The sequence below is a fragment of the Neolamprologus multifasciatus genome, chromosome 16, assembly GCF_963576455.1.
Source record: "Neolamprologus multifasciatus chromosome 16, fNeoMul1.2, whole genome shotgun sequence".
NCBI classification, from domain to species: Eukaryota; Metazoa; Chordata; class Actinopteri; order Cichliformes; family Cichlidae; genus Neolamprologus; species Neolamprologus multifasciatus.
The window spans coordinates 20761203-20787827 of NC_140454.1; the positions used below are offsets into that span (position 1 = coordinate 20761203).

Below are 26625 nucleotides of genomic sequence, written 5' to 3' on the forward strand. Positions count from 1 at the left end.
ATGTGGGAAACCGATGTGCACTCCTGATTGGTTGCAAAGCGAATACGGGGGCGTTCCCGAAGAGGTACGCGTTGTTAAATTAACCAATGACTGAGAAGATGATAGTTACCTTGGTTACCTGTTTTGTCAACCCATACACTATAGAAGGGAGAGAGCAAGGTAAGCTAGGTGGCTCGTCGGGTATAAATACTTAGTTTACAACGCAAATAATTGCTAATTGTTGTGTGTAACTTTATTGTAGGTATAGTTTGAGCTTGGTCTTGTAGGAAACCTTTGGTTCACTTGTTTTTTTTATTTGTTTTTTTTGTAAGGTTGAGCATAAGTTCTATCTAAGTACTGTCGCTAAACTATAGCAGTAGCAGCTATGACAATGATAAAGTTAAGCGTTTTCTAGTTTAATTAAGTAATATAATAATTGGTAAAAGTCGGTAAAGTAAATTAACAGAGCTTGGCTTGGAAAATATTTAGGCTAGTTGTATGTCCATAGTTTTAACAGCAAAAAAAAAGAAAAAAAGAAAAAAGACAACCTAATGATTTTTTTTTAAATATTTATATTGTACATTTACCCCATGTGCCACCTTTTCGTCACTGGTGTTATCTTACTCATTATGCAAATTTGGGGGGGGGGGGCTTCTATCAATTATTATTTAGAATAATGCAATGATAATGCAAAAATCATAAGATAATATTTTACTATTTCAAAGCTTCTGTTCAAAGCGTCAATGTATGATATTTGTAAAGCCATTTGTTAGCAATAAAATCAAATGAAAGCATATAAAGAACACTTAAAACGAGTGACAATGCCATTCTTTATATCTTAACCTATACCTATACCAAATTTCAGTGGATGTAAAATTATTATCTCGGGGGTCTAATGTTACCCATAAGGAAGGTAATAGCAGTGACAGTTTTCATGGAAAATGCTTTTTACGAAATAGATGCTGCAAGCATCAAACCACATGATGTCAGTCATCTTGTACTCACCAAATTATGTCATTTATTCTATTTATATTCTGTTGTTTTGTTTTGTTTTAACAATTTCCTAACTGTGTCATATTAGTGACTTCAACTAAAAGCTTCTTATGAAATTACAAGATAAAACAGAAAAGATCTGATAAATGAAAAGAGACACTGGTCTCATCATGACCATTTCTTTATAGTGCTTCAGGAAATCTGTGATAGTAAGTCAAGTGATGTCATTATTGGGATGTTTTGTTTCAAAATAATAAACTTTTCTCATAACACCAGTGACACAGTTTTAAGGGACCATGATTTTCTTTATATATCTTACAATATTTATTTCACATTTTGCTTCATTTTGTCACAGTCATCATATTTTTTAACATAGCTGATTGATTTGATGCATTTTAAATATAACAAAAAAAACACAGCCTTTACCCACCCTACTCCACTGTGGGGACAAACGCTGTGGTGGTGCCTGTTCTTCTATATAATTTAATTTAAAAAACAGATATTGTGAATTTAATGGATGAGGAAGGAAAAAATATTCAAATTTAACATGGAAATAAATTGTAAATAAAGTGGTTTTTAAGTGTAGTAAAAGCCAGGGACAGAAAAATTGACATTTCTAGAATGACCTATGTCTTGAATCCTAACCTTGGCTTGCCATTTGGTGTTGAAATGGAAAAAATAATAATTTTGCTGTCCTTAAAATCGGTATTTAAGTCTATATGTAATGGAGACATGGGCAAAAAATAGAAAAGGAATCAGAACAGCGCATCTGTTTTCCCTCCAATCATAGAAAAATTAATTCCTGCATAGTTCATCCCATCTCTTCACATACCATGCATTTGAAAGGAGATGAATCCTGTGCGAAAATCTTTCCAAGCTTAATCCAAAACAAAGGCAAAAAAAACCCCCAAAAACATTCCAGCAGTATATCACACACTCACTGGCTGCAGTACACTAAAACTTGTTGATGTTAACTAGCATTTCAAACAATGTCACACCAAACTTTTTTTTTGTAGGCAACAAAGCTGTGCATGTGTTTGCAGCGCAATAATTAATGTATTTATTTTGAAGGTACTCTGGTGCATGAAGATAAAGCTCCACAGTGATGAGTGGAAAGGATCTACAAACTTTCATAACGAGCATTAAAACGGAAGATGTTGGTAAGTGAGTGAAAAATGGCTGGAATATTCTGGCTTCTGACATAGTGGTCTACTGAACTGTTGAACCGGTTTGACCTGAAGCCCTCATGTGGAATTCTCCAGGTGCTTTTCAAGTCTGTTGTTTTTGTCACAGGCACAGCTTGTGTTTATCCACCTGCTTCCTTGAGTCAAGCCGAAGCAATGAAAAAAAAACGTCTGACACAGTTTGTCTTCGCTATCCCCCTCCTCCTGTGCAATCATTTCTTTATTACGCATACAATCTATTAGAACTTAACTGGTGCTGCTCCTCTGTCTAACCTTTTTTTTGCTGAAGTCAGCATAAAGTTTTTACTTCAGACATTAAAAGTGATGAGATTTTCAAGAATTCCAGTGATCCTAATTCATCCATATCATCTGTTTTCATCCATGCAGAAAAACTGACAGTGCGAATGAAAAATGGTCTTGGCAGCTCAAAGTACAAGCCGGCAGAATATAAAAGACTACTAGCGATTGTTGATGCCAGACGCCAGGAGACTGATCTAATTGGACAAAAGGTAACCTTTAGTTAGCACTATCATCCTTGTGCTAATAAAAAAAAGCTGTGTTTTCCTAAAATAAAGTCCTGTTGCATTTAATAACACGATGATTCAGCAGCAAATAAAGGAGTATTATTATTATTATTATTATACATCAAAGGAAGTGTTAACTAAACAGCATGTCCTCAGTAGTAGTAAAAAGTGCAATATCTGTGTGCGTGCATGTGTGTGTGTGTTTACCTTTTTCCACTCTTTCATATATGCCACACGCTGTAAAAGGATTTCATTTAGCATAAAATAGACATTGCATAATTCTTGTAGTTTGTCCAACAACATGAAAGAGAGCAGTAATATCACTGCCATACAGAATGGCATTTCTGTGAATATTCATTTGGCTTCCTGTGGTTTTTCCCACCACACTGTGTGAAGTTCATAGTCACATGATTATGAGCTGATCAAAAAGTTAATGCTAGGGGCACTGGAGATTAGGCTGTTAGACCTATGTTGTTTTAATTAGTAAATTGTGTCAGAAGCCTTCTGGCATCATCGTGGTAGCCCATGGCTTCTTCAATCCTGCGCTCTGGATAACCTAGATAAGAGAGGCTATGTTCATATTGGCCTTCCTGAAAAAGCAGGCTTTTTGAACATCTCATATTGGTGACGTAAATAAATTACCATGAGTAGCCTCAAGCATAGGATCATTTTTGCAGGTAGACATCCAACAAATGGGCATAATATTGCTACATTTTCCCTACTGATTCACCTATATTAATGTTTACGTGTTTTTGCTGAAACACATTATATTATAAGAAAATGCATAACTGACAGATTCCATGTCTCCAATATTGCGGGAGAATCCCCTGTGTGTGATTGCAAAGTTATTGATCCTTTACTCATGTATGACATTTCAGAGATGATTTGTATTTCAAAATGTATTAAAAGGAGCAATAAAGAATAAAAAAAATGCATAAGGAAAGGGTATATCAGAGGGACTGCTCAGGATGGAGCTGATTTGGAGACAAAGTAAAAGAGGCAAGGTTGAGATGGTTTGGCCATGGGTAGAAGAGTGATAGTGCATGTATTAGGAAAAAGTTTAAGATTAACTACTAAGCCAAAGGAGAAGAGGAAGACTAAAACGAAGGTTAATGGATGTAGTGAGAAAGGACACGCAGGTAATTGGTGTGATGCAGAGGATAGGGTGGCAACACCTGAAGGGAGAAGTTGAAAAAAGAACGAGACATGGCTTATAACAATACCTGTGGTTTAAGTTTAAACCCTTTAAACTGAAAAAGATGACTTTTTACTCATTGTGTATGAAAGGAAATTAAATGTCCTCATACAACTATTTTTACATTGTTCATGTGGATGTCTACGAGCTGAATATACAAACCCTATTATAGAGAATTTAAGACACTGACACAAATATAAATAAAAACAGAATGGAATGATTTATAAATCACATAAAACTATATTTTTTAATAACAGAAGATAGAAAATATGACATTCTAGTATTTCATGAAAAATATTAGGTTACTTGGCAACAGGTCAGAGAGGATAAAAAGAGATCTTAGAGAGTCAAAGTTCACCAATCTGGGAAAAAAATTTGTGTCTACTAATTGTGGAAGAATTCCATAAAATGTAAACAGCTTGTCATCTACAGTACATAGTATCACCGAAAGATTCAGAGAACAAATCTCTGTACACAAGTGACTAGGTTGAAGATTAATGGTAATGGCCTGTATTTGTATAGCGCTTTACTAGTCCCTAAGGACCCCAACGCGCTTTACACATCCAGTCATCCATGCACACATTCACACACTGGTGTGGCAAGCTACATTGTAGCCACAGCCACCCTGGGGCGCACTGACAGAGGTGAGGCTGCCAGACACTGGCACCACCGGGCCCTCCGACCACCACCAGTAGGCAACGGGTGAAGTGTCTCGACCAAGGACACAACGACCGAGACTGTCCAAGCCGGGGCTCGAACCGGCAACCTTCCGATTACAAGGTAAACTCCCAACTCTTGAGCCACGATCGCCCCTATACTGGATGCCTGTGACGTGATTCGCTGCATTAAAAACAGGCATGATTCTACCATGGAAGTCTCTGCATGGGCAAAGGAATACTTCCAGAAATCACTGCCTGTGAATGCAGTACAGCATGTCATCCACAAAGGCACGTTAAAACTCTGTGATGCAAAGAAGAAGCCATGTGTAACATGATTCAGACAGGGCACCGTCTTCTCTGGCCTAAAGCTTATTTGAAATGGACTGAATTAAGTGTTAAACTGCTCTGTGGTCAGACAAATCTAAATATGAAATGCTTTTCCGAAAACATCCTTCATCCTCTGGACTAAAGAGAGGGATCATCCAGCTTGTTATCAGCTCTCAGTTCTTGATGATATGGGGTACATCAATCCAGCATCTATTACAAAAGCATTACTTTGTAGCAGAAGAGTCAGGGTGCTGAACAGGCCTGTCTGCAGTCCAGAACTTTCACCAATTAAAATCATTTGGCACATCATTAAATGAACAATATGACAAAGCAGATATAGAACTGTTGAGCAGCAAGAATCCTACGTCAGACAAGAATGGAACAACATTCCTCTCCAGGAGTCCAGCATCTGGTCTCCTCAGATGTTCACAGACTGTTGTTACACAAAGAGGAGATTGCTAAACATGGCTCTGGCCCAACTCTTTTAGAAATGTGTTGCTGCTTTCAAATTGAAAATGGCCTCATTTGTTTCTTGAAGTAGTGCAACTTTTCATTGCACATGAAGAACTACTGCATGTTTATTTCACAGAAAGTAGAGAAAGAATGAACCAGAGTTGGAAGAAAATCGTCTTTTATGTTATTAGTAACATAAATCCTTTTTCTTTTATGACAAGTCAAGGAGCCTATTGTGGAAAGATCTATGGAAACGTGAGAAATGTATGAAGGGTGAGCCATGGATTTACACAGAATATTCTAGGTCAAGTACAGAGTTGATTTTCCGATGGTATTATGGTCTTCTGAATCGCAAAGGAGCATTTTCAATTTTTTTATCCAGGTATTTCGTATGGGTCTTGCAAGGTGGCATGTAATCCAGGCAGACCTTTGAATATTTTATACATTTTTTACATTTTCTGTCTGGAAGCCAGGAGGTGTTATGTCAGCGATCTTTAAAATGCCATACATTTTGTTTAGCAGAGGCATGAAAATAAGATTGGTATGGGTTAAGAATTAAATGGAAGGAAATGTTGTTAAATGCGTGAAAATGTACAATGTGGTGTGAGAAAAACTTTAAATAAGAGAATTAAAGACCTCATTTTTCCTCTGGTTGGGTTTAAGCAAACAATAATGTTCACTAAAATGTTTTAAGTGCCTTTACCTAAAAACTGATTGGAAAGCTAACCAATTTAATGGCTATTATAATGCTAATAAGAGTAGATATTAATGGTGTTATTATTAATTAGTGTTATTTGGCAGAGTGAGACTACAAATGAGGTGATGTAAGTTTTGCTCCAGGCACAGTTTTTGCAGTCCAAATGAGTTATTAGACAGCTCGTGCAAATTAAAATTACCTATAATACACTGCCTGGAAGAGGCATGGAATATCAGCAGTTTGGCCTTTTTTATTTCAGTGCTGCACTAAAATCCAACTGAGCACTGTAGATTGAGTTACTATAAAATGAGCATTAGCAAAACGTATCCAAAAACAGCAATCGCCTCTGAACACACAGACAGTCACAGCATTTGAATGTACACCCAAATCATTTTATTCACTTCTCATCTGGAAATTACTTGCAACCATGTTTTCGTTTTGTGAGATTATATTTTGTAGAGTCGTCTGAGCCACTGACCTGTGTGAAAAAACACTGATAAGACAATGCGTTGCTACGCTAAAGGTGTTCTAACGGAGTGCTTTAAAGAGGGTTGATCGGGGGGGGGGGGACCCACAAGCGATGATAGATTAAGACTGCTACCTCCCCCGTTTCTCCTAATAACATGCCTAATGTGTATCATTTGTGTTTCATCAAATTTTTTCCAGTTTATTTTGTTTTTTTTGCATTAATAGTGACACTGTTCCAGCTGCATTATGAGTCACTCAAAGATTTAATAACGCTAATAAAAACTGAAGCATGCCTTTAAAAAGCAGGATAAAATACTTTCAACCATAAGAATACTGTGTATTTCACATTCTTTGCAACATTATGATGTATGTATAAACTATATGCACAATATGTTTTGTGCTTCATTCAAAATGGTCTAGACATTTGATGCGTTAAAGCACTGTGCATAGAGATCTCTCCGGATGAAGTTAAATGTAGGCGGAAATAAATGTTCCTAGTTAAAGTGCATTTAAAAGCAAGCACTCCAGCCAAATGCATGTTGTACTTCCAGGAAAACTGTTTATTCCTGCTTTGCATTTAACTGCCTTGTGAACCATCTTATAGGTTCACAAGACTCGCTGTGCAGCCAAGGCAACCAAGGAGAGCTCCATATTACGGCAGCACAGACAGGTGTGGAGCACAGAGTGCCTCAGGCTGCAAAAGGCTGAGTAAGAGCCCCCTATTACTCCCTGTCATTATCTGCTGCAGTTTTCTGAATCTGCTATTACACCATGCAACCATTCCACTTAAGCCCCATTATGCCTAGCCAGGAACATGCATGAAAAATAAATAAATAAATAAATGAATGAATAAACTGGACACACAAAAAAGACAAAACAAAAATGTATCAGAGAAAAAATGAAGAGAGGATATTTAAGCTGATTTTCTGACTCCATGACATTGAATTAACAGAGAGAAGTGGGTGGTTATAGCCATGCAGAGACAGAGGGGTATACTAAATGGAGGAAAAGTGTTCCTCTGTGGGTTGAGGCAGAAGTGTGGGACTGGGGGCCCCAGCAGTGTCATGTCTTGTGAAGTGAGAAGGGCAGCACTAGCTCTGGGGTGCAGCTTGTTTGGCTGCATAATGACTATGTCTGAGCCACCCAAGGTTAATGATGTACACAAGCGTTATCCTCAGTAATGAGCCTAGTCATAAGGATGTGCCACTGCTTGCATCTCTCTCCACACATATCTAGTTAAAGTACCTTGGGATTCAAACAGGCAAACAGGAAAGTATATCTCTATGGTTACTTGTTCCTTTTTGCAACCATCTCAACCATGTTAGCAAGAAACAAATAATTATTGTAGATCTCTCTGTGGGTCATTTCAGTATGAAGCTGCTCACAGCAACAAGACATCCTACCCCTAACTTTTGTCAAACTTTTGGAGAAAGTCCACCAGCGAAGTCTGTAATACTGTGTGTGTGTGTGAGATAGATGGAAAAAAAGTTGTCACCTTCTTATGGCCATCTCTAAATGTGGAATTGTTGTAAGCCAAATGCAAAGAACATGCTTTTTTTTAAAAACTCATTTAAGGGTAAAATTTATACTTTTTACACCGTTATGTATAATTAGCAGCTACCTTTCAGGCCGCTTATACAAATTCAGATCAATAAGTTGTCATATAGTTTTATAGATTAAGATACAGAGCACTCCATAACGTTAGGAAGCTGAAATTAACTCCATGTTTATTAGGTACTGCATTACAGTGATGCTTGCATCAATAGATAAATAAATAAAGTCTCTTATTCTGAAATAGGCCATTTTGCATAATTATATCATTTATGCTTAGGTTTAAAATGAGTTCATTATTTGTCATTTAAATTAATGGATGTGTTTGCATTTATTAGAATGCATTTGTTCTCTCCAACAGAGAGAAAGCTGAAAATGACATCCATTATTTTATAAAGCAGATCAGGCCAAACAATATAACGGACAGTGCCATCTTCTCTCTTCAAGAATATGGTAAACAACTACATTTTTTATGTGCATTTGTGTCACCATCACCTTGCTGTTTAAGCAGTGCACTGCTAATGTGTATACCTGTGTGTTTTCGGGTTTTAGAACTGTTTCTTGAGAGGGAAATTGAGGCATTCAGGATAAACACTGTGCAGCCTGTTTATCAGGTCAAGGATGACCTGGTCTTCAGACTGGGTGAAGTACAACATCAGCAGCTCTCTGCACATCCATCAAACTGGGAACAAGTGATACAACAGGTATTGTGAGATATGGAATAAGGGCTTAGTGATTTTGATAAAGACCAGCCATATATATATATATACATGTATAAAAGAGCGTTTTGCAACATATGTCCTTGATTGGGGAAAAAAGAAAAAAAGTGGCAGTATTTTTTCCTGTCTATGCACTTCAAGCCTTCAAAAGCAAATCTAATCGGCAGAAACTCTCTGCAGGTACCAGACCAAAATAGCCCATCCAGCTCCTCCACAGAAGTTTAAAATCTCTTACTTTCACACAGTGATCTTACCTTGTGCCCAGCAGTATATGCTGTCCATGAAGCTGTTGTTTGTTAGATATCTGTGGACCCTAAAGACATAAATTCTGTCTGTGACTCTGAGAGGCTTTTTGCTGGCTCTAGAGATGAATCGTGAGATTAAGGAGTTAGCCAGGTCTTTAAAGAAACACCATACTGGGAATGAAGCATATGCCAGCCATTTTGTCGGACCTGTGTAATTCATGCTCCCCCCCCCCCCCCCCCCCCCCCCGCCCACCCATGGCCTCCTATTCTTTTATTGGCCCATAGCCCTTACCCACCTGACTGCTGATAAACACACATTTTGTCTTCCTTTCCCAATCTCTTATTCCACCACTTTTCCTTTCTCTGTCTCACAATAAAAAAGAGAAGCTGAATGCTGTATAATTATGCTTTCATCCTGGAGTGAAAGTGAGGAGTTTAAAAAACCCCCACTAAAATTGGCACAGAATTGGGTGGTACAAAAAGAAATAGAAAGGCACACAGTAGGCGACGCTATGCTTGTGTACAACTTTTAAAAATGTTAATACTGCTTTTAGCATTTCTAGATGTGGTTTGAATAATAATAAAATAGGAATAATAATTTGAAAATGAATATTAATAGGTTAAAGCTTAAACTATTTTCTCTTAACTTAAAAGAGATAACATAATATTTTAGAACAAACTCAATTACAATTGTAATTGGCTTTCAGTAAATAAACTTTATAATTGTCCACATATGCATTCATGCATCTATGAAATCATTTTACTACTGCTGTTTATGTGGGTGACGGGTGTAGTTATATTGTAAGACACCTTCATTTTCATTCATTCCTTATCTTCATCCCTTACAAAAGCATAAGAGCCATCAGACAGTTAATCAGTTTTATTCATTGTATCTGTGTTTTTGTGCTGTTCTGGAACACTAAGATCTCTTCCGTTTTTGAATGTTTGCATTTGCATTTGTATAGCTTTTCTAGTCCTTAAGGACCCCAAAGCGCTTTACACTACATTCAGTCATTCACCCATTCACACACGCATTCACACACTGGCGATGGCAAGCTACATTGTAGCCACAGCTGCCCTGGGGCGCACTGACAGAGGCGAGGCTGCCGGACACAGGCGCCACCGGGCCCTCTGACCACCACCAGTAGGCAAACATGGGGTTAGTATCTTGCCCAAGGATATTTGGCATGCAGCCAGGAGGCAGCCTGGGATCGAACCACCGACCTTCTGATTAGTGGCTGACCTGCTCTGCCACCTGAGCTACAGCCACCCACCCATGTTCATCATTTCATCAAATCATTTCAGCGCATGGTTTGCAACTATGGGACCCTGGCACCTTGCAGTCACCGGGTTGAAGATAAAATCCTTTGCATACCAAAGTATACTAGAGTCAAATATAAGGCATCTAAAGCTTGGCTGAAATTTGGTCATGGAACAAAACAATAATCCCAGGCACAGCAGCAAATGTCCAACAGAATGGCTGAGAAAGAAAAGAGTCAAGGCGCTGCAGTGGCCCACGCAGTCAAATTGCAGTCCAGTTCTCAACCCCACTGAAATGCTGTGGCATGACAAATGACTGCAAACCTCAAGGAACTGAAGCAACATTGTAAAAAAGAGTGAGCCAGAATTCCTTCACAATGACACGAGAGACAGATGGAGTCATACAGAAAAGGATTACTTTAATTTACTTCAGATTATTGCTGCTAAAGGTGGTTCTACGAGCTATTGAATCCTGGTGTTTAGTTCGTTTTTATAGGAGTCATGTATAAACTCTCTTTTCACAAAACATTTGTCAGTATTCAGAGCATGGGTAGCTCTTTGAATTTGATGTCTATTTCCTTCTCCTTTTCAAATGCCTTATTGTTTGGTTGTTCACTAGGTGGTTGTTCATTGGGTGATATTGTCTACCAATATAACAAGTCATAACAGTATATTAATACAATCAGGATCAGGATCAAATACATCATATATGTATTTTTTGCTTCCAAAAAACACTTCACAGCTTAATATTTCTTAAACATTACCTTAGATCAAACTACTCCTTTTAATTAGGCTCTTACAGTTTTAATAGGCCTAATTAGTGATTTTCTATTATTGCAGTAGTCTATCAGAAGTTCATAAATTTAGATGACCGAAAGAAAATATATATAAATATCTTGAGAGAGAGTTGTTTGTGGCAGAGGAATTCCAAGGTAGCCAGAGCAAGATTTGTAGTTCTGTTTTACCATTTTGTTTTTTCTTGACAACATAAGGTCAAACTGGCATGTTTGTTTTCTAACACTGTATTTAATACATTTTTATGTTTTCATCCTTGTACCAACAGATAAACTTTATCAAAGCACAACAAGATGACATTATTGCAAAACTTGATGAAGAGTATCTGGACCTGGAGAGAGAGATTATAGGCCTTGGCCTGGAGGTTTGTTATTTTATGCAGAGAAATTTCCATTGTCGATAATAGCATATTCTTCACCTTAATAAGTGAGTGCTACAGTGTGTCGCGAGAGAAAATTAACATTTCATTATGCAGGGAATGCCAAAGTTTGCTCCATTTTAATATTTTGTTTATTTATTTTGAACTAAGTTAGACGTTTATTGGGTCATCATTCTATTTTTCAGTAACCTCCTTACAGTTCTGCTTATATAACTGACTACTGAGATATGCATCCAACATGTTGATATTTATAACACAAAGCTGAATATTTTCACCAGTATGCTTAACAGTTAGCAAGATGTTTGTTTTAGGAAATGCTTCTCCCTGTTTTCTCCAAACACCCGTCCACAGCGTAAATTTTTGAACCCCTGCTTGAGGGGTTGTGTTTGCTTGTATTAATTTCAGATGTCAGTCAAAATATATGATTATCCCAAACTTTTATGTAAAACTGTATATATCAAGGACATAAAAAGTCTACAGGCAACCTCAAGGATGGTCATATTGTCCTTCACAGAAATATCTCACTAGTACTTCAGATAATTTGGTGAACATTCCAGGAGAGGTTTTGAATTCAGACTGCCCTTATCCAGAGCTGAAGGACTCACTGAACGAAGCCTTTCACTCCCTATCAGAGAGATACCAGAGCAGGCTGCAGAGCCTCCAAGAACAACTGCAAAGGACAGACAGGTATGTCTGAAGATGTCTGAAGATTTAAGCTTTGCTTTTTTTCCTTATTTGCATAATTCAACATTTTTACGCATTGCTGGATGAAATATATCGCTGGTTTTTACCGCTAACGTGAAATAGGTGGCTGAAATAGGCTTTTAATGATCTTCAGCCTTTCATTTAGATAATTACATGCGGGAGCAGAGCTCTGCTGTAACTGGACAGATCAAGATGAAAGATTAAGAACTCAACAGGATATTAAAATCATATAGATGCATAGTCACTTCACTCTGCAGAAACAACCTTTTAAATACGTATTTCTCACCAGGAGAGTGATTATATCAATATCTCCAAGCTACTTCAGAGCTCGATTTTTATTTGCATACAGCTGCTTTTATATTATTGTTACACATCACTGCTTTTTATCTGCATGTACTATATGAAAATGCAATGCAGTCAAATGAAGGTAGAGAAAGACAATTTTGTAGTGTTGCTTATCTGTTGCAGTGCTTTCCTTTCTGATCATGTACTGTTTGTGTTGAAATTGTTTCAGGTTCTGTGGCTGGTGTGAGCACGATCATGAACGCTTTACGTTCACAGTGTCTAGGTATACTCATGACATACCCAACCACAGAGCCCTCTGCATGGATATGCTGTTGAGATTCTTTCCTGGGAAAAGTAGACAAGAGCTGGTAAGTACTTTAGGGGAAAAAAATCTGAATTAATTGTTAAATTTATTTATAAATGGACACACAGAAAAGCCAGCTATTGTTCTAATCAGAAAATAGGTAAAAATCTCTAAATGTACAAAATTTGATGGTTGATATTTTCATATGTAAAGACTTTTTGCATTAATTTCCTACAAGTTGTGAGAGTAAATTGTGTATATTTTTGGTTTTTACAGTATATTCTATGACATTTTATTGACTAGAATAGTAGTGGCATAACATTAATAGCAGCAGAAGTCAAAAATAAAATAAAATAAATAAATAGTTGTAGTATAATGTAATTAATCTGGTGAAGCAATGATCACCTTGCCTTGCTCACATGCCTTGCTCAAGCCTAAAATGTATCTTTGGGTAAATTGGTCCCCAGGTTTGAATGATTGGTCACTATCCACCAAGCATCATTTTATTATTATTTCTTTTTTCTTTACTACACACAAAACACACACATACATGCATTTACCATAAATTAAGGCATTAACTTTCCCACACACCCATTTAAAAATGTACTTTACTCCCCTGTGAGAAGCAGCCCCACAGTGTGAGTCCCAAGCTCCCTGATCAATGTAGCTTAGTACCCTGAACCCAGCAGTGAGACACATAGATAAGCCTGGACAATGATCTGCTCAGCACGCTGCAGGATATGCCATGTCACCCACTGTGGACAATTTGCTCACGCCACCGCCTAGCATCACCATGACAACCGCCAGACCCTCTCTCTGTCCTCACCATCACCCAGAGACCTGTCCTCATATCAGTTCCAGCTGGGTGCTGCATTTAGAGCTGTGATCGTTCAGCCTTAGGGGAGTCTTGCAAGGAGGAGAGATGTCTTTCTCCATGCCCCTCACCCAGAAACATTCCCAGAGTTGGACTAATTCAGCTATTAGTCATAATTAGACTGGCTTGCGTGCATAGGATAATCAGTGAGAGCTATAGATTGATTTGCTGAAACCCCTCTGATTACACTCACAAATGCTATTCTGCTATCAGCATGTGGAAAAAAGAAATCTTGATTTTATTCAGAGTTTTTGGCTTTTTCTCTATCTGATATCTAAATGAAATCAACCGAACAAGTATGTCTTTGATTATATCCAGCAAACTAGTAAAATGGTCCCCCTAGCTGAACTCAGCTCTGCCTGTGTGCATTTTCAATGAAAATATGAATTGTGACTGGCATGTGTGTGATTTGTGATATTCCCATTAGCACTCCAGACAAATTGGTGACTTGGAAATTCTATAGTTAGCATTTTAATCACAATTTAATTATATTTCTATGGAGTCAGCATCTTAGCCCTAATGTTTTTTATGTTGTTTTTCACTTTAGAGCATTGAAGCCTGTTCTTGTTTGAGCTATGGTATTCTGCTCACCTGCCGTTAAATTTGATCTCTGTGCAGTCATTTCAGGATGATAGCGTCATTTTCTGTTGCTTTTGTCATTCATGTTTTAGCTGAATAGAAGGTGTGAGACAAATGGTTTGTGGTATGTAACAATTTAAGAGCCTTGGTGACAAAAGCAGCCTAAATGTTTGCAATTTCTTGCTGTTCTTCTTTTTCTTCCTCTGATCCTGTAGAAAAATATCCAAAGGAAAATAGGGGAAATGTAGAAGGTTTATTACTTTTCTCTTTTAACCTCAAGATATTTTAAATATATCATATCTTGCAGTAGTTTATCCCACCATAGCCTTCAGTTGATATCCAAGTAGCTATCCCTATCTCAGAAAAGTGTCACTTTAATCTGTATATGGTAATTTCTTGTATTTTTGGGTGACCTAAAGTAAAACCAGCATGTCACTTTCACAATCAGGTGGTTGTACTCCAGCCAGCTATAAGTGGAGATCTCCCTCTGCTGGATGGGGCAATTAAATGTCTATTATCTTTGTACCAGCAGAGAATCAGCAGGATTTCATAATATTAATATAGTAGTAATAATAATATTCCATGCTAATAGTAAAAAATATTCATACCTCTTTGTACTTCTGAGTTTATATGGCCATTATTTATTTCACATTCTCCTCCAGGAAACCTTACTCTGCAGAGGAAATGTGAATGCAGCTGCCGAACTAGGTGATGTTACACTCTAAGTGTATACTGCAGGCACAGTGCGGTGGATGCATCCACACAAACTGCGAGTGCAATGGCTGAAGTGCACCCAAGCCTGTGCACAAGCATGCAAACATATATGCACATATCTCAAAGGCTCATGCTTAGTCTTTACTTCAAACCACAGTAAAGGCAGGGGCAAAAAGAGAAAGGGAAGAACAAAGGAGGTGGGGGGGGGGGGGCTTTTCCTCAAGTTCTAAAGTTGTGTATTAATAAACAGGATTTGCTTGACTGCCTCTGGCGCTTCTGTTCCGTTGGCAGGTCTGTCAGCTCACTCATTTTCAATAAAACCATTCAGCCGTCTAATGCCTTCCCACCGTCAGTTAGCCACTATTAGCCCATAGATGAATATCATTCCCTCGGTTCCAATGAAGCAGCCAAGTGGTGCAGCCTCTGTGAGCACTGACACAATGATGAATAGCTACAGGCAGCCCTCACACAGAAAGGAACTGTTTTCCTGTAGGACATTTCACAGCCAGGAGAGAGAGAGAGACCATTTTGTACACCAGCAGAGTTAGATCTGACGCAGAGTTGTCCCTATGGTCCTGCTGCCATTATTGTAGATTGTTGTAACAAAGGAAGTTTTTGGTTTCCCATTAGCATATTGTTAATTTGGTGCAACACGATGCATAATATATCAGAGTTGCCGTTTGGGCTGTGGTGCTTTAGTTTTGAAGCACTATGATCACAGTGTCATCTTCCAGGTTTTTTTTCTGACTGTTTATAATTGTGCCTGATATATCTGTACAGTTAAACATACAAACAGTACACAGTCCATTCTCATTCTTCTTCCAGCTGGAGCATGAATATGTGTGGGACTTGCAGCGCTTCACCCAGGCGCAGCTAAGAGCAGTGCCCCAGCAGTGGCAGCGAGACCATGAAGAACTCCTGGCCCGAGCCCAGGTCACACTGCAGGAGGCAAAACATGCCCACCAGGAGGAGCTGGAGCTACACAGAGACCGCCAGAACCAGCAGGACATTTACTTGCATCTCAGAGAAAAAGTTAGTGTCTCTTTTATACCTTTGAGTCTTTAGTTGTTGCATTTTTGAGATACACTGAAATCTACTTATGCTGCCAGAATATACGTTTTCCTCATATATATTCAATATATGCTATATAGTTAACATAACATCTTTTTTCCTATATTCCTTTCAAGCTATCTCATGTGCAGCTGTGATAGTGTTAAGTTTGAGGGAGCAGATTGCCTGCTTGTATACAGTATATCTGCTGATGAGGCTGTATATTACGCCAGGCTGCCTGACAGCATCTCTTGCTTTAGCTGCCACTTGGGATGGGCTGTGAATGCAAACAAGCTAATAAGAATGGTCTTGCAAACATGATGTTGCTGTCTCCAAGGGGTGCTAGTTCACATTCGCACAACAAACAAGTTACTCATGTGAACAAATCCATGTGGTGTTGATATAGCACCAAGTTGCTTATGTCCTGTGGCTGTTTGGATAAGACACTGATGTATGAGGTAGGGCTGGTGGGAGCCGACAACACCAAATCTCATTTTGTCAAAAAAACACCACAGAGGTTGTTTTGCAGATGCAAAGTTCTAGGATTGTTTGCTGTGCAGATCTGTGAATTCTTCCCTCTTGGCATGAATTAATTCTTTCTGTTTACCCCAATTTTGGTATCTTGTTACGAAAGTTGTTATGAGACTGATCCTAATCCTAACAACCACAATATATAGTTAATAACTAGAGCCAAGCCAATATATATTGGCGAGGGTGGTGTATTGCCCGATAATTGGTATTTGCCTTTATATCGGTATGGGCATTTAAAACTGATAAATGAAAATTAAAAAGTAAAAGAGGAGATGGAAGAAACTCTGTTCTATGAATGTGGATGTTGCATAATTTGTCCACCAGAGGGCACTCTGCAACTTTCAAGATTATTTTCAAACAACATTTTCATATCATCCTAGTTAGGACTCGCTACAGTTACCAAATATTATAAGGGAAAAACAATATAAGAGAATATCGGCCAAAATATCAGGTTTGTAAATCACCAAAGATTGTATCGGTCTCAAAAAAGTCTATATTCTTGTAGCGCTGTGAATAACAATCTCCACCCCTTTCCTTCTGCTACCTGCCAGTAGATTATTTTTCACATTTGTGTCACACTGAAGAGTTGAAATGTTTTCTATACAAAAGTTTGAAAGATAGTACATTCTCAAAAACAAACAAAAAAAACTCCCAATTTTTTTTTTCTAAATAGTAGTGCAACTTTATATATGACCATATACTTGATATGTCTTAAAGCATATTATCCTAAACTTAAAGCAAAAGTTGGGGAACTGAAGACTGACTGTCAATAGGTTATTATTTTTTTTCTTATGGAGTGTAATTTAAGTGGTGGATGTGCACATATTTGAGTTTGCGTGGAGGCGAAGATGGTTTCTTGTTTTCATTCAGTCTTTCTTTCCACTGCCTTTATCATCACTGCACAGTGACACTGCAGCGAGGCAAGATGGATTCTCCTTCTGATGCGTCTGCCTCTTTAATGCTTTAGTTTCTGCAGCTGCTCCCTCTGATCCAAACAACTCCCCTGACTCTACTGTGAGTCATCCCTGTTGTATTTAGTGTACTGTGTAGGAAAATATTCAATTCAATTCAATTCAATTCAATTTTATTTATATAGCGCCAAATCACAACAAATGTCGCCTCAAGGCGCTTCATAGATACAGAGAAAAGCCCAACAATCATATGACCCCCTATGAGCAAGCACTTTGGCGACAGTGGGAAGGAAAAACTCCCTTTTAACAGGAAGAAACCTCTGGCAGAACCAGGCTCAGGGAGGGGCGGCCATCTGCTGCGACCGGTTGGGGTGAGAGAAGGAAGACAGGATAAAGACATGCTGTGGAAGAGAGACAGAGATTAATAACAGATACGATTCAATACAGAGAGGTCTGTTAATACATAGTGAGTGAGAAAGGTGACTGGAAAGGAAAAACTCAATGCATCATGGGAATCCCCCGGCAGCCTACATCTATTGCAGCATAACTAAGGGGGGATTCAGGGTCACCTGGTCCAGCCCTAACTATATGCTTTAGCAAAAAGGAAGGTTTTAAGCCTAATCTTAAAAGTAGAGATAGTGTCTGTCTCCTGAATCCAAACTGGAAGCTGGTTCCACAGAAGAGGGGCCTGAAAACTGAAGGCTCTCCCTCCCATTCTACTTTTAAATACTCTAGGAACAACAAGTAGGCCTGCAGAGCGGGAGCGAAGTGCTCTAATAGGGTGATATGGTACTACAAGGTCATTAAGATAAGATGGGGCCTGATTATTTAAGACCTTGTATGTGAGGAGCAGGATTTTGAATTCAATTCTGGATTTAACAGGAAGCCAATGAAGGGAAGCCAAAACAGGAGAAATATGCTCTCTCCTTCTAGTCCCTGTCAGTACTCTTGCTGCAGCATTTTGGATTAACTGAAGGCTTTTCAGTGAGTTTGGTATGGTATAACTGTACAGTTAAATGGTAGCAGAAACTTGCATATTGGAGCTGGCAGTATAATATAAATAAATGAATGAATCAAAATGTATATTTTATGGAGGGCTAAATGTCAACATGATCTATAATTCAAGAGCAGTCCATCCTGGGTTTTTTTTTGTTTTTTTTTAACAATACAATTGTTTTTTCCATATAGGGGTAATCTGATGGAAAAGGATGGAAAGCACAGTTTCAAAAAAGACAACAAACCCTTCGGAAACAGCTTACTGTGAAAAAAAATTTCTAAAAGAAAGATTTCAGTGATGGTACTTTTTGGTTAAGGCGGTAGAGTAAGTGCCTACTCGTTACGTTTTCTTCCTTGGGTTTCCACATCTCGTCTTCTCAGTGGGTTCAGATGAGAGCATACACAGGACAGCTTTTGGTCAGTGCCGGTCTGATTCTGACCTCATTATAGTGAGTGAGGTTGTGTGCTGCCATCCCACTCAGACACTCTTCAGGGAATGGTGCAGTGGGAAGAAATCAAGGGTAATTGATTTTAGAGTTTGCTTGAACTCCTCTGTTCTAGACGGGGCAAGGATGCCACAGAAGACAATCTAAATTCATATGTATGCACTCAGATGAGATTACTGATCATATAGCAGTTTCAGAAAGCCCTCCAGACGTGAAATTGTAGAAGCTGTGGTTGTTTTAAAATAAAAAGATATTTAAGATAACTAGTCAACATTACATGCATGAGACCCAGCTCAAAATCGTTCCATTTTATCACTGAAACACAGACTCTTCTTTTCAAATCATCATCTGTTTGTTCTGGCTCTTGTAATTAGCTCGTATTGTTCTCTGTGTTACTGTTAATTCTGGCCTTTTATTGTGTCCTTGCTTTCATTTTACCTCCCACTTGTATCTCACTCCCAGGCATATTTGATGAGTGATTGTTTCTTTTTTCCACATGAGTAAATAAAGCCTGGAGGGATGACAGATTGTTGCAACATGCTCAGGTGGGAAAGGGATGAGCAGGCCAAAGGACAAGCGGCACTACAAACAAAAAAGAAAGATTTCACAAAACCGGAGGTTTTCTTTTATAGCCAGCACTCTTTTTTTTCTCTCCACCCTCCCACCTTATCTCCAGAGTACTTTACCAAACAAACATCACTGTTATAGATTAACTTATGGCCACATTATTTATGTGCTCTTCCTACAGTAATCAGGATATTCTCTAGGCTCTGTGTGAGGAGATCGCCTGTCATCGAGTCAGTCATTTAGTGGCTGCCGAGTCTCTCTGGTGGCCAGATGAAAACAACTGTGGAGCTGAGACAGTGTGTGGGCTCCACAGTGGCTCAGCTGACAACTCTCTGAGGAGTTAATTACGCATATGTCTATAATTTATCCTTTGCACAGTGATGTACCTGTTATGGAACTCAGGAAAATGTTCATTGTCTTGGGTGTAAAAATACAACAATAATTGCATAGTTTCATTTTTGTCATCTTGTAATGGACTTCAGCTCTTGTTCCTTAAAAGATTCTGTAAATTTCATGTATCATTAACGTCACTCAGCAGAGTGTTCCCGCATAATAAGGAGTAATGCTATTCTCGCTTCTGTTTGTTGCAGTAATTTACAGCGCTGATGATTTTATGGTTTTTGATTTTTTTTTAAGCCTAATTTGCTTCCATCAGCTGTTATATATATTAAATAACTTGCAATAGAAAGTTATGATGGCTGCTGCAATGCCGGCTGACAAAAGACATTTAACTGTACAGTTATATTAACAAAAGCTTTGAGCCAGCTGCAGTGCTCCGATAAAAAGACTATCATTCTTTTGTTATTCTGACATCTCTGCAGTCTTTTTTGTGCTACCATGAAAAAGGATGGTTTCCCATTTCCATTTGAATTCACAGAAAATGAGATTCCAGTGACAAATTACTGTAGACTGTACATAATGACCATTTTATTCTCTTTGTGCTACCTAAAATGCCTCTTCATTCCTGCCTAAACAAGAAGTCTTCCAAAACACATTCAGACACTGGGGATCTTGGAGTTTTTAAAGAAACATTTCATTGTTGTGTGACCTGAGTGTATCAAAATATATGTGCTCCCTACACACCTGCATATATGATTTTCTATACATTTTGCAGGTATCTTATATTGATAGATTGAACTTGATGGATAGTTTAATTATGTGTACTTGTTTTGCTGAGAAAATATGCCCACTAAAGTTATATTGGGTAACTTGTCAGAATATGCCAAAATTTCATTTTTTTTATTATTATTTATTTATTTATTTTTTCATGGGTTTAAGCGTTTGATTGTGTGAACACCAGAAGTTATTCAAATCATTACTGTGACCGTTCACAACCACAGGATTATACTAAACAAAGCAATAATGGAAACTGTTTAAATAGCAAGTGCGCACATAGCTATGAGGCAAGAATGAAGAGGAGGAAGAGGAAAGTACATGCCAGGGTAGTAGAGAGCCTGGTACTAATTTTAAAAAAAGAAAAGTTAACTTTAAAAAAGTGTCCAGAAGCAAAAGTAAATAAATAAATATTTTCTTACTTCTCCAGGTTCAGTAATACTGAGAACTCGAAACATCGAAAGAATAACCATATTGTATTTCCATCTTTAGCACTGCTAAATAGAAGTGGATTAGAGGCTGTAGTGTTTAAATTCTTCTCTCAATCTCACAGCTGCTGCTTTCTCTCAGGCAGACATCATGTATGATTAATTTGATGATACTGCTGGTGATAATGTGTGTGTGACCATGTTAATTTGCAGTTCATCCCTTTGGAGATTTCTAAGCTCTCCTCTGATAGATCTGTAAATCTGTCTGCCTGGTCAGTATTCAACACTTCAATACCCGGCATGCCACAGAGAGGCTGCTGCATAACGAACCTGTCACTCATTCCCTAGGAAATGTTTGTGGGTATGTGTGTGTTTGAAAAGTTAAGACAGTCTCTTTCCAAATATCTAGCTGGGTGAGTGAGGATTGCTATTGGTTTTCTTTTTTTTCTCAGCTAAAACTTGAAAAATCTCTACATTTTTAACTCTGGAGGAGCTTCTGTGTAAATATAATTGATCTAAATTGCAGAATAAGGATGCCATTCTCCTCACTAGCATACGTTTTGTTTTAGTGTAGGCCTCAAACGCAAGGGTTTTCTTTATGATTCATTGTTTAGAGGGGCCTGAGGGGGATGTAGAAAAGTGTGAAAAGCAGTTTTGGCACCTCCTCTGGAGTTCGTGCCACAATTTGGCAGCTGGTTGTCTCCGTGTGAATAATTCTTTCAAATCAGTTGCTGATAGACAAGAATGTGCCTTTTTCTTTTCTCCTTCATCCCTTATGTGTGTCTGCATGTGTATTTGTAGTTGCAGCAGTGGCGAGCCCAGCAGGAGGAGGTAGCAAAGCTTGAGGCAGCAATAGCAGCCAGACAACAAGAGGAAGAAGAGGCGAGGTTAAAGAGGGAGCAAGAGAAGGACGCCGCCATCAGGTTGCAGCAGAAAGAAAAAGTAAACACTTCTCCACCCTTATAACAAATGTTGTTATAGGTTTGTTAAATCCTGGGACGTTTGCTTATTAATGTCTACACTTTTGCATGTGTAAAGCCTTAAATCACCTTAGCTTATATTATATATTTTATTAAAGCAAGCATTTTTCTAGATGATAAATGCTACTTTTTGGTTGGTTAGTGTTTTGTGCGAGTAATTCCTTAAAGCTAAAAGCTTTCTACTGTTGAACTGTATCATACAATAAGAGCAGAGATCCTTAATATGGTCATCTCAGGCACACAACTCTGTTGTTTGTGAAGGGCAGCCAATCAGGAGAAGTTTGCCACTATGGCCAGCTTTCAGGAAAGAGGAGCTAAAAGTAGCTTTTTTAAGACAGTACACAGGATGAACTAAGCATCAGACACAAGACCATATGTTTGTTAAAGAGGAACTTCTTTGAACTGTGACTCATGCAACACTACCCCAGCAAAGCCCAAGAATAAAAATGTGGAAGTGAAAGGCCCACTTTAATTGTTCTTGTGGGATAAAATGAGTATGAATTCTTATGCTTCACTATGGTGCGTTCCATCCACTAACATGCACACATCCAATCAAAAACAAGGGACAACTATGTAGCAGACAATGGGGATTAGTTTACGTTTAGATGAGTGTTTACAGTATTGATTTCATAGTGAAGCAAGTACTCTCAAAAGCATCAAATCGTTTTGTATGTGCGCTCGTTCTAAAACCTTTTCATGTGTATGAACAGATGAGTGTATGAATGACTTCTCAAGGAATGAAATATCACTGAATGCCTACAAAACAACTGCTGAAAGTAATTGTCTCTTTCTTTTAGAAGTACTAGAAATGCCATAGAGTTTCTTTGGGTAAATAAAAATGCATTGTATTTAAGGACTTTAGGAATGAATAAAATAAAAGAATAATTCCGCCATGGCAGGGTTTTTGATGTAGGTAGCTTGTTTTTTTTTTTTTTTAAAAATCACCGCGTTCAAATTTCTTGCTATTTATGGCTCCTGAATCTGAATGATTTAATTGTGGGCATGCATGGATATCAAATTGAAAGCACATTGTGGATATAATTACATGGGTATTTTGATTATTCACTTTAGTTATTGAACCCACAGGTACGACAGACCAGAATATGTGTGTGTGTGTGTGTCTGACTGTTTAATTAAATCTCTCCTCAGGGGTCTGCTAGGCGAGTATAGGCAACCTGAGACATTCTGATTAATGAGAACATTTAGGCCTCATTGGATTCCATATAATTTAGCACAATAGTCTGGCAGACGTTGAAATATCATCTCATTCTCTCTATTTACACTTATCTGATTCCCGCTCTGTCTCAATCAATAGGACATGATGATCCTAAGAGTTTCTGTGGGAGTAAACTTAGTGGAAGTGTAGTCACTGTTCTTGTTCAGTTTTAGTCTTTGTTGATTTTTTACCCCCAGGTCAGACAGTTTTATTTAAAGCAGCAGAAGAGGAGAGAAGTGCTGGAGCAGAGGGATCAAGAGAGGCTTGCTAATCTAAGAAGCGTCATGGAAGAACAGGCAAAGCGAGATAAGGAGAGGTGAGTGTTGCACCATGGGACCTTACGTTTTCAGTGCTGTCAAGTGCATCAAGGTTGTTAAAGGCAGCTCAGAACCCTTAGAATTTCTGAATTACTCAAAACAGCCATGACATGTTTTTAGTCAGCCACTTTATGCATGCGATTTGGCCGATCACTCACAGGAATTCACAGTGTTGTCCAAAATTTACAAGTGACCTGTGTCTATTTCACATTCTGTTTAAAAATACATTCGAGTAAAAAGTGGAATCTAGCATGCTGCATTTTATTATTATGTGAAGCACTTTGAACAAATACAGTTACTAAATTATTTTTACATGACTTCCGTTGTAAGCAGTGAGTGACAGAGTTCACACAAGAGTATTAGGAAATTATGCAGTAAACAGGAAATTATTACCATTTCACCTTCATTTGTATCATGTATCATTAGTCAGTCTTTTCACTGACTAATTAAATAATACACTTTGGAACTTTCATGGACACAAAACTTAAGAATACAGTGTCTATATTTTTTATTACTTACATAGTCTTATCCTTCCATCAGCCCACTGTGTGCTGTGTTTGCAATATAATATTTATACATACACTCTGTGGTCACTTTGTATTAGGTACACTTTTTTCTGTACCTGGGTTGAACCGCTTTTTTACCTTCAGAACTTTGTTAATTCTTTATGGCATAGATTTAACAAAGTGCTGGACGCATTCTTAGAGATTTTGGTCCATATCGATATGTTAGCGTTGCATAGTTGCCGCAGAAAGTTGGCTGCACATCTATAATGTGAATCCTTTGTTCCACCACATCCTGTGAGTTGATGATGCATTACTATGAGCTCAAAAGCAGCTTTGCCATTCTCCTCTCACCTCTGGCATTAACAAGGCATTTTCGCCCAGAGAACTGGCACTTACTGCGTATTTTCTCATTTTCAGACCATTCTCTGTAAATTCTATAGTTGTGTGGGCAAATCCAAGCCCATCAGCAGTTTCTCAAATACTCAGCCATCCCATCTGGCACCAAGAGCAATGCCATGTTCAAAGTCACTTAAATCAGTGTTCTTGCCCATTCTGATGATTCCTTTAAACCTCAGCAGGTCATCTTCACCGTGTCTGCATACCTAAATGTAGACATGTAGCTGTAACTCATGTGAGTAGCTGATTAGATGTTTGTGTTAATCAGCTGTTGAACAGGTATATATAATGTATTAGTGTATATCAATCATAAAATATTTACTGAATACACAGGAATATGTACTGCTAAATGAAAAACATAGTATTAATCAGAAATCACTGCTGATTGTAGTTTCATGAAAAGAATGCTCTGATAACAATGTAGCATCACAAGTACTTTCTCTGAATATTTCCAACTTTCTAACACTTCCATGCTCGACCCTTGCTGAGTCACTGGAGATGTCGCACCTCATCAGTGATGCGGGGTCAGTCAGACGTGAGCACACTGGAAACTTTCAACAGGAAAAATAATGTCTCAGACTAATGTTAACTTGCTGCTGAAAAATAAAACGTGCCTTTAAAAACATTCTCTTGCATGGTGTGGTTTCCATTTGATTTCTCTGCAGACACACACTCACATTGAATCTGTATAATGTTGTTGACTTTGGCTGTGAGAATGAATTCAGATGCAAAAGGGATTCATTGAGGAGCTGAGACAGAGATAAAAGCAGGTGATGGGAGAGGAGCTGCACTCTGGCAGCACCGCAGAGCCCTCCACAGCCTGGAGGTCTGCTGTGTCAGGAGCAATATGTAATGTTGATTGTGGCAGTGGCAGAGGAAGAAAGGGATTGTTTAGGTCTGATGTCCACACCTTTTCTGCTTCCTCTAGGGTGCAGTTTCGGGCAGATATGCTACAACAGCGACGGCTGGATAGAGAGGTGCGGGAGCTTGAGCAGCAGAGAGAAGAAGAAGAGAGACAGAATCGTCTGGAAGCTCTTAGAAACCAGGTGGAGCATTATCTGGTCTTTCAACCACTTGGATTAGTTCTGTCAGTGGAAATAACTCACAGGGGAAAAAAACTCGACTCATCCTTATCTGAGTAAAGGCATCACTGCCACCTTATGGCAGTAAGTAAAAAGACAATTGTATATTATTAGTAAATCCAGTGTATGTTTTTCTTATTTATCTAAGGTTGGGGTGGTGGCAGAGGCAGACCCAGTGAGGATGATGGCAGACACAGAGGCTTGGAAGTGTCGACACTTGAATGTAAACGAGTTTGAGCTCCAAAAGCCTCTCTACAGTATAAACACGTACACAGACACACAGGTGAGACATGATAGGATCTGCCCTCCTATATCCACTTTCTTTGCAAAGTCTTTAAGGCTGCATGATCATTTGCCCCTGTCCTCTTATCTCTGCTCTGTATGTATTGAGCCTACATGACGTCTGGCTCCCTCACTCACGTTTCCTTCGTTACATTAAGTCACTTAAGTTTCAGTTCCTTTTGGGTGACACTGACCAGTGACCCATGCACTGGTGGAAAATTATGTAAGCTGGGTGGCTGGCCAAAAAGTGTTTGTCCTCAACAGTCTAATTTCAAGGCCACCAAAGTCAGTCAGTGAACTGTAGAGTCTGTGTGTGGTTTTGTTTTAACAGGTTAGGATTTGGGTATTGTGTAATATAGGTATTGACTAATGATTGTCAGACTGTGATGCTTTTCTCTTCTGGCACCAAATGATGATGAATTAATGATCAAACCTTATGTCAAGTATTAAATGTGTAGGGAACCATTAAAAACAGCAAAGGTTGCATAAAGCAGCTGTGTTTATAAAAAAAAAAATCTATCTTCCAGATTGTGTCTGATCCAAGAGTGCGGGTTGAGCAGGCTCTGCGGGAGGCCGGTCTACACCAGAGTCAGTATGCCAGAGAGGTTCTGTCTGTCATCGAGCCCCCCAAACTACCTCGGCGTGACACAAGGTCCATACTTAAATTCTGACCCAACTTTTGTTTAAGTCCCACTCTTGTCCCAATATTAAACAACATATGGCTTATAATGAATTTGCTTCATGTGTAAGAATCTTTCATGGCTTTTAATTAAGAGTGCTTACAACAGCTGCAGTTCTTACAAAGTAGTTTTTTTTTTAACTACAGTATTGTCCTCCAAATGACAATTACAATTACTAACTTCTAGATTTTATACATGAGAAATACATATAGTATCTCTGAGTGCAGATGTGCAG

The 26625-nt window shown here is 38.4% G+C and overlaps 1 protein-coding gene across 2 annotated transcripts; it reads left to right on the plus strand.

The window, feature by feature from the left end:
• Positions 1–44: 44 nt before the first annotated feature.
• LOC146500763 (coiled-coil domain-containing protein 148-like) lies at positions 45–26439 on the plus strand. 2 transcript variants are annotated; one of them, XM_085136305.1, is made up of 15 exons: positions 45–159; positions 2044–2132; positions 2544–2665; positions 7084–7187; positions 8392–8483; positions 8583–8734; positions 11318–11413; positions 11943–12115; positions 12648–12786; positions 15715–15921; positions 21733–21873; positions 23325–23443; positions 25275–25392; positions 25577–25711; positions 26238–26439. In XM_085136305.1, the coding sequence occupies exons 2-15, from the start codon at positions 2078–2080 to the stop codon at positions 26379–26381; spliced, it is 1797 nt and encodes a 598-aa protein (XP_084992431.1). In that variant the 5' UTR covers positions 45–159; positions 2044–2077; the 3' UTR covers positions 26382–26439. The 2 variants fall into 2 exon arrangements, with proteins under 2 accessions (XP_084992431.1, XP_084992432.1); XM_085136306.1 differs by lacking the exons at positions 7084–7187; positions 8392–8483; positions 8583–8734.
• The last annotated feature ends 186 nt before the right edge of the window (positions 26440–26625 follow it).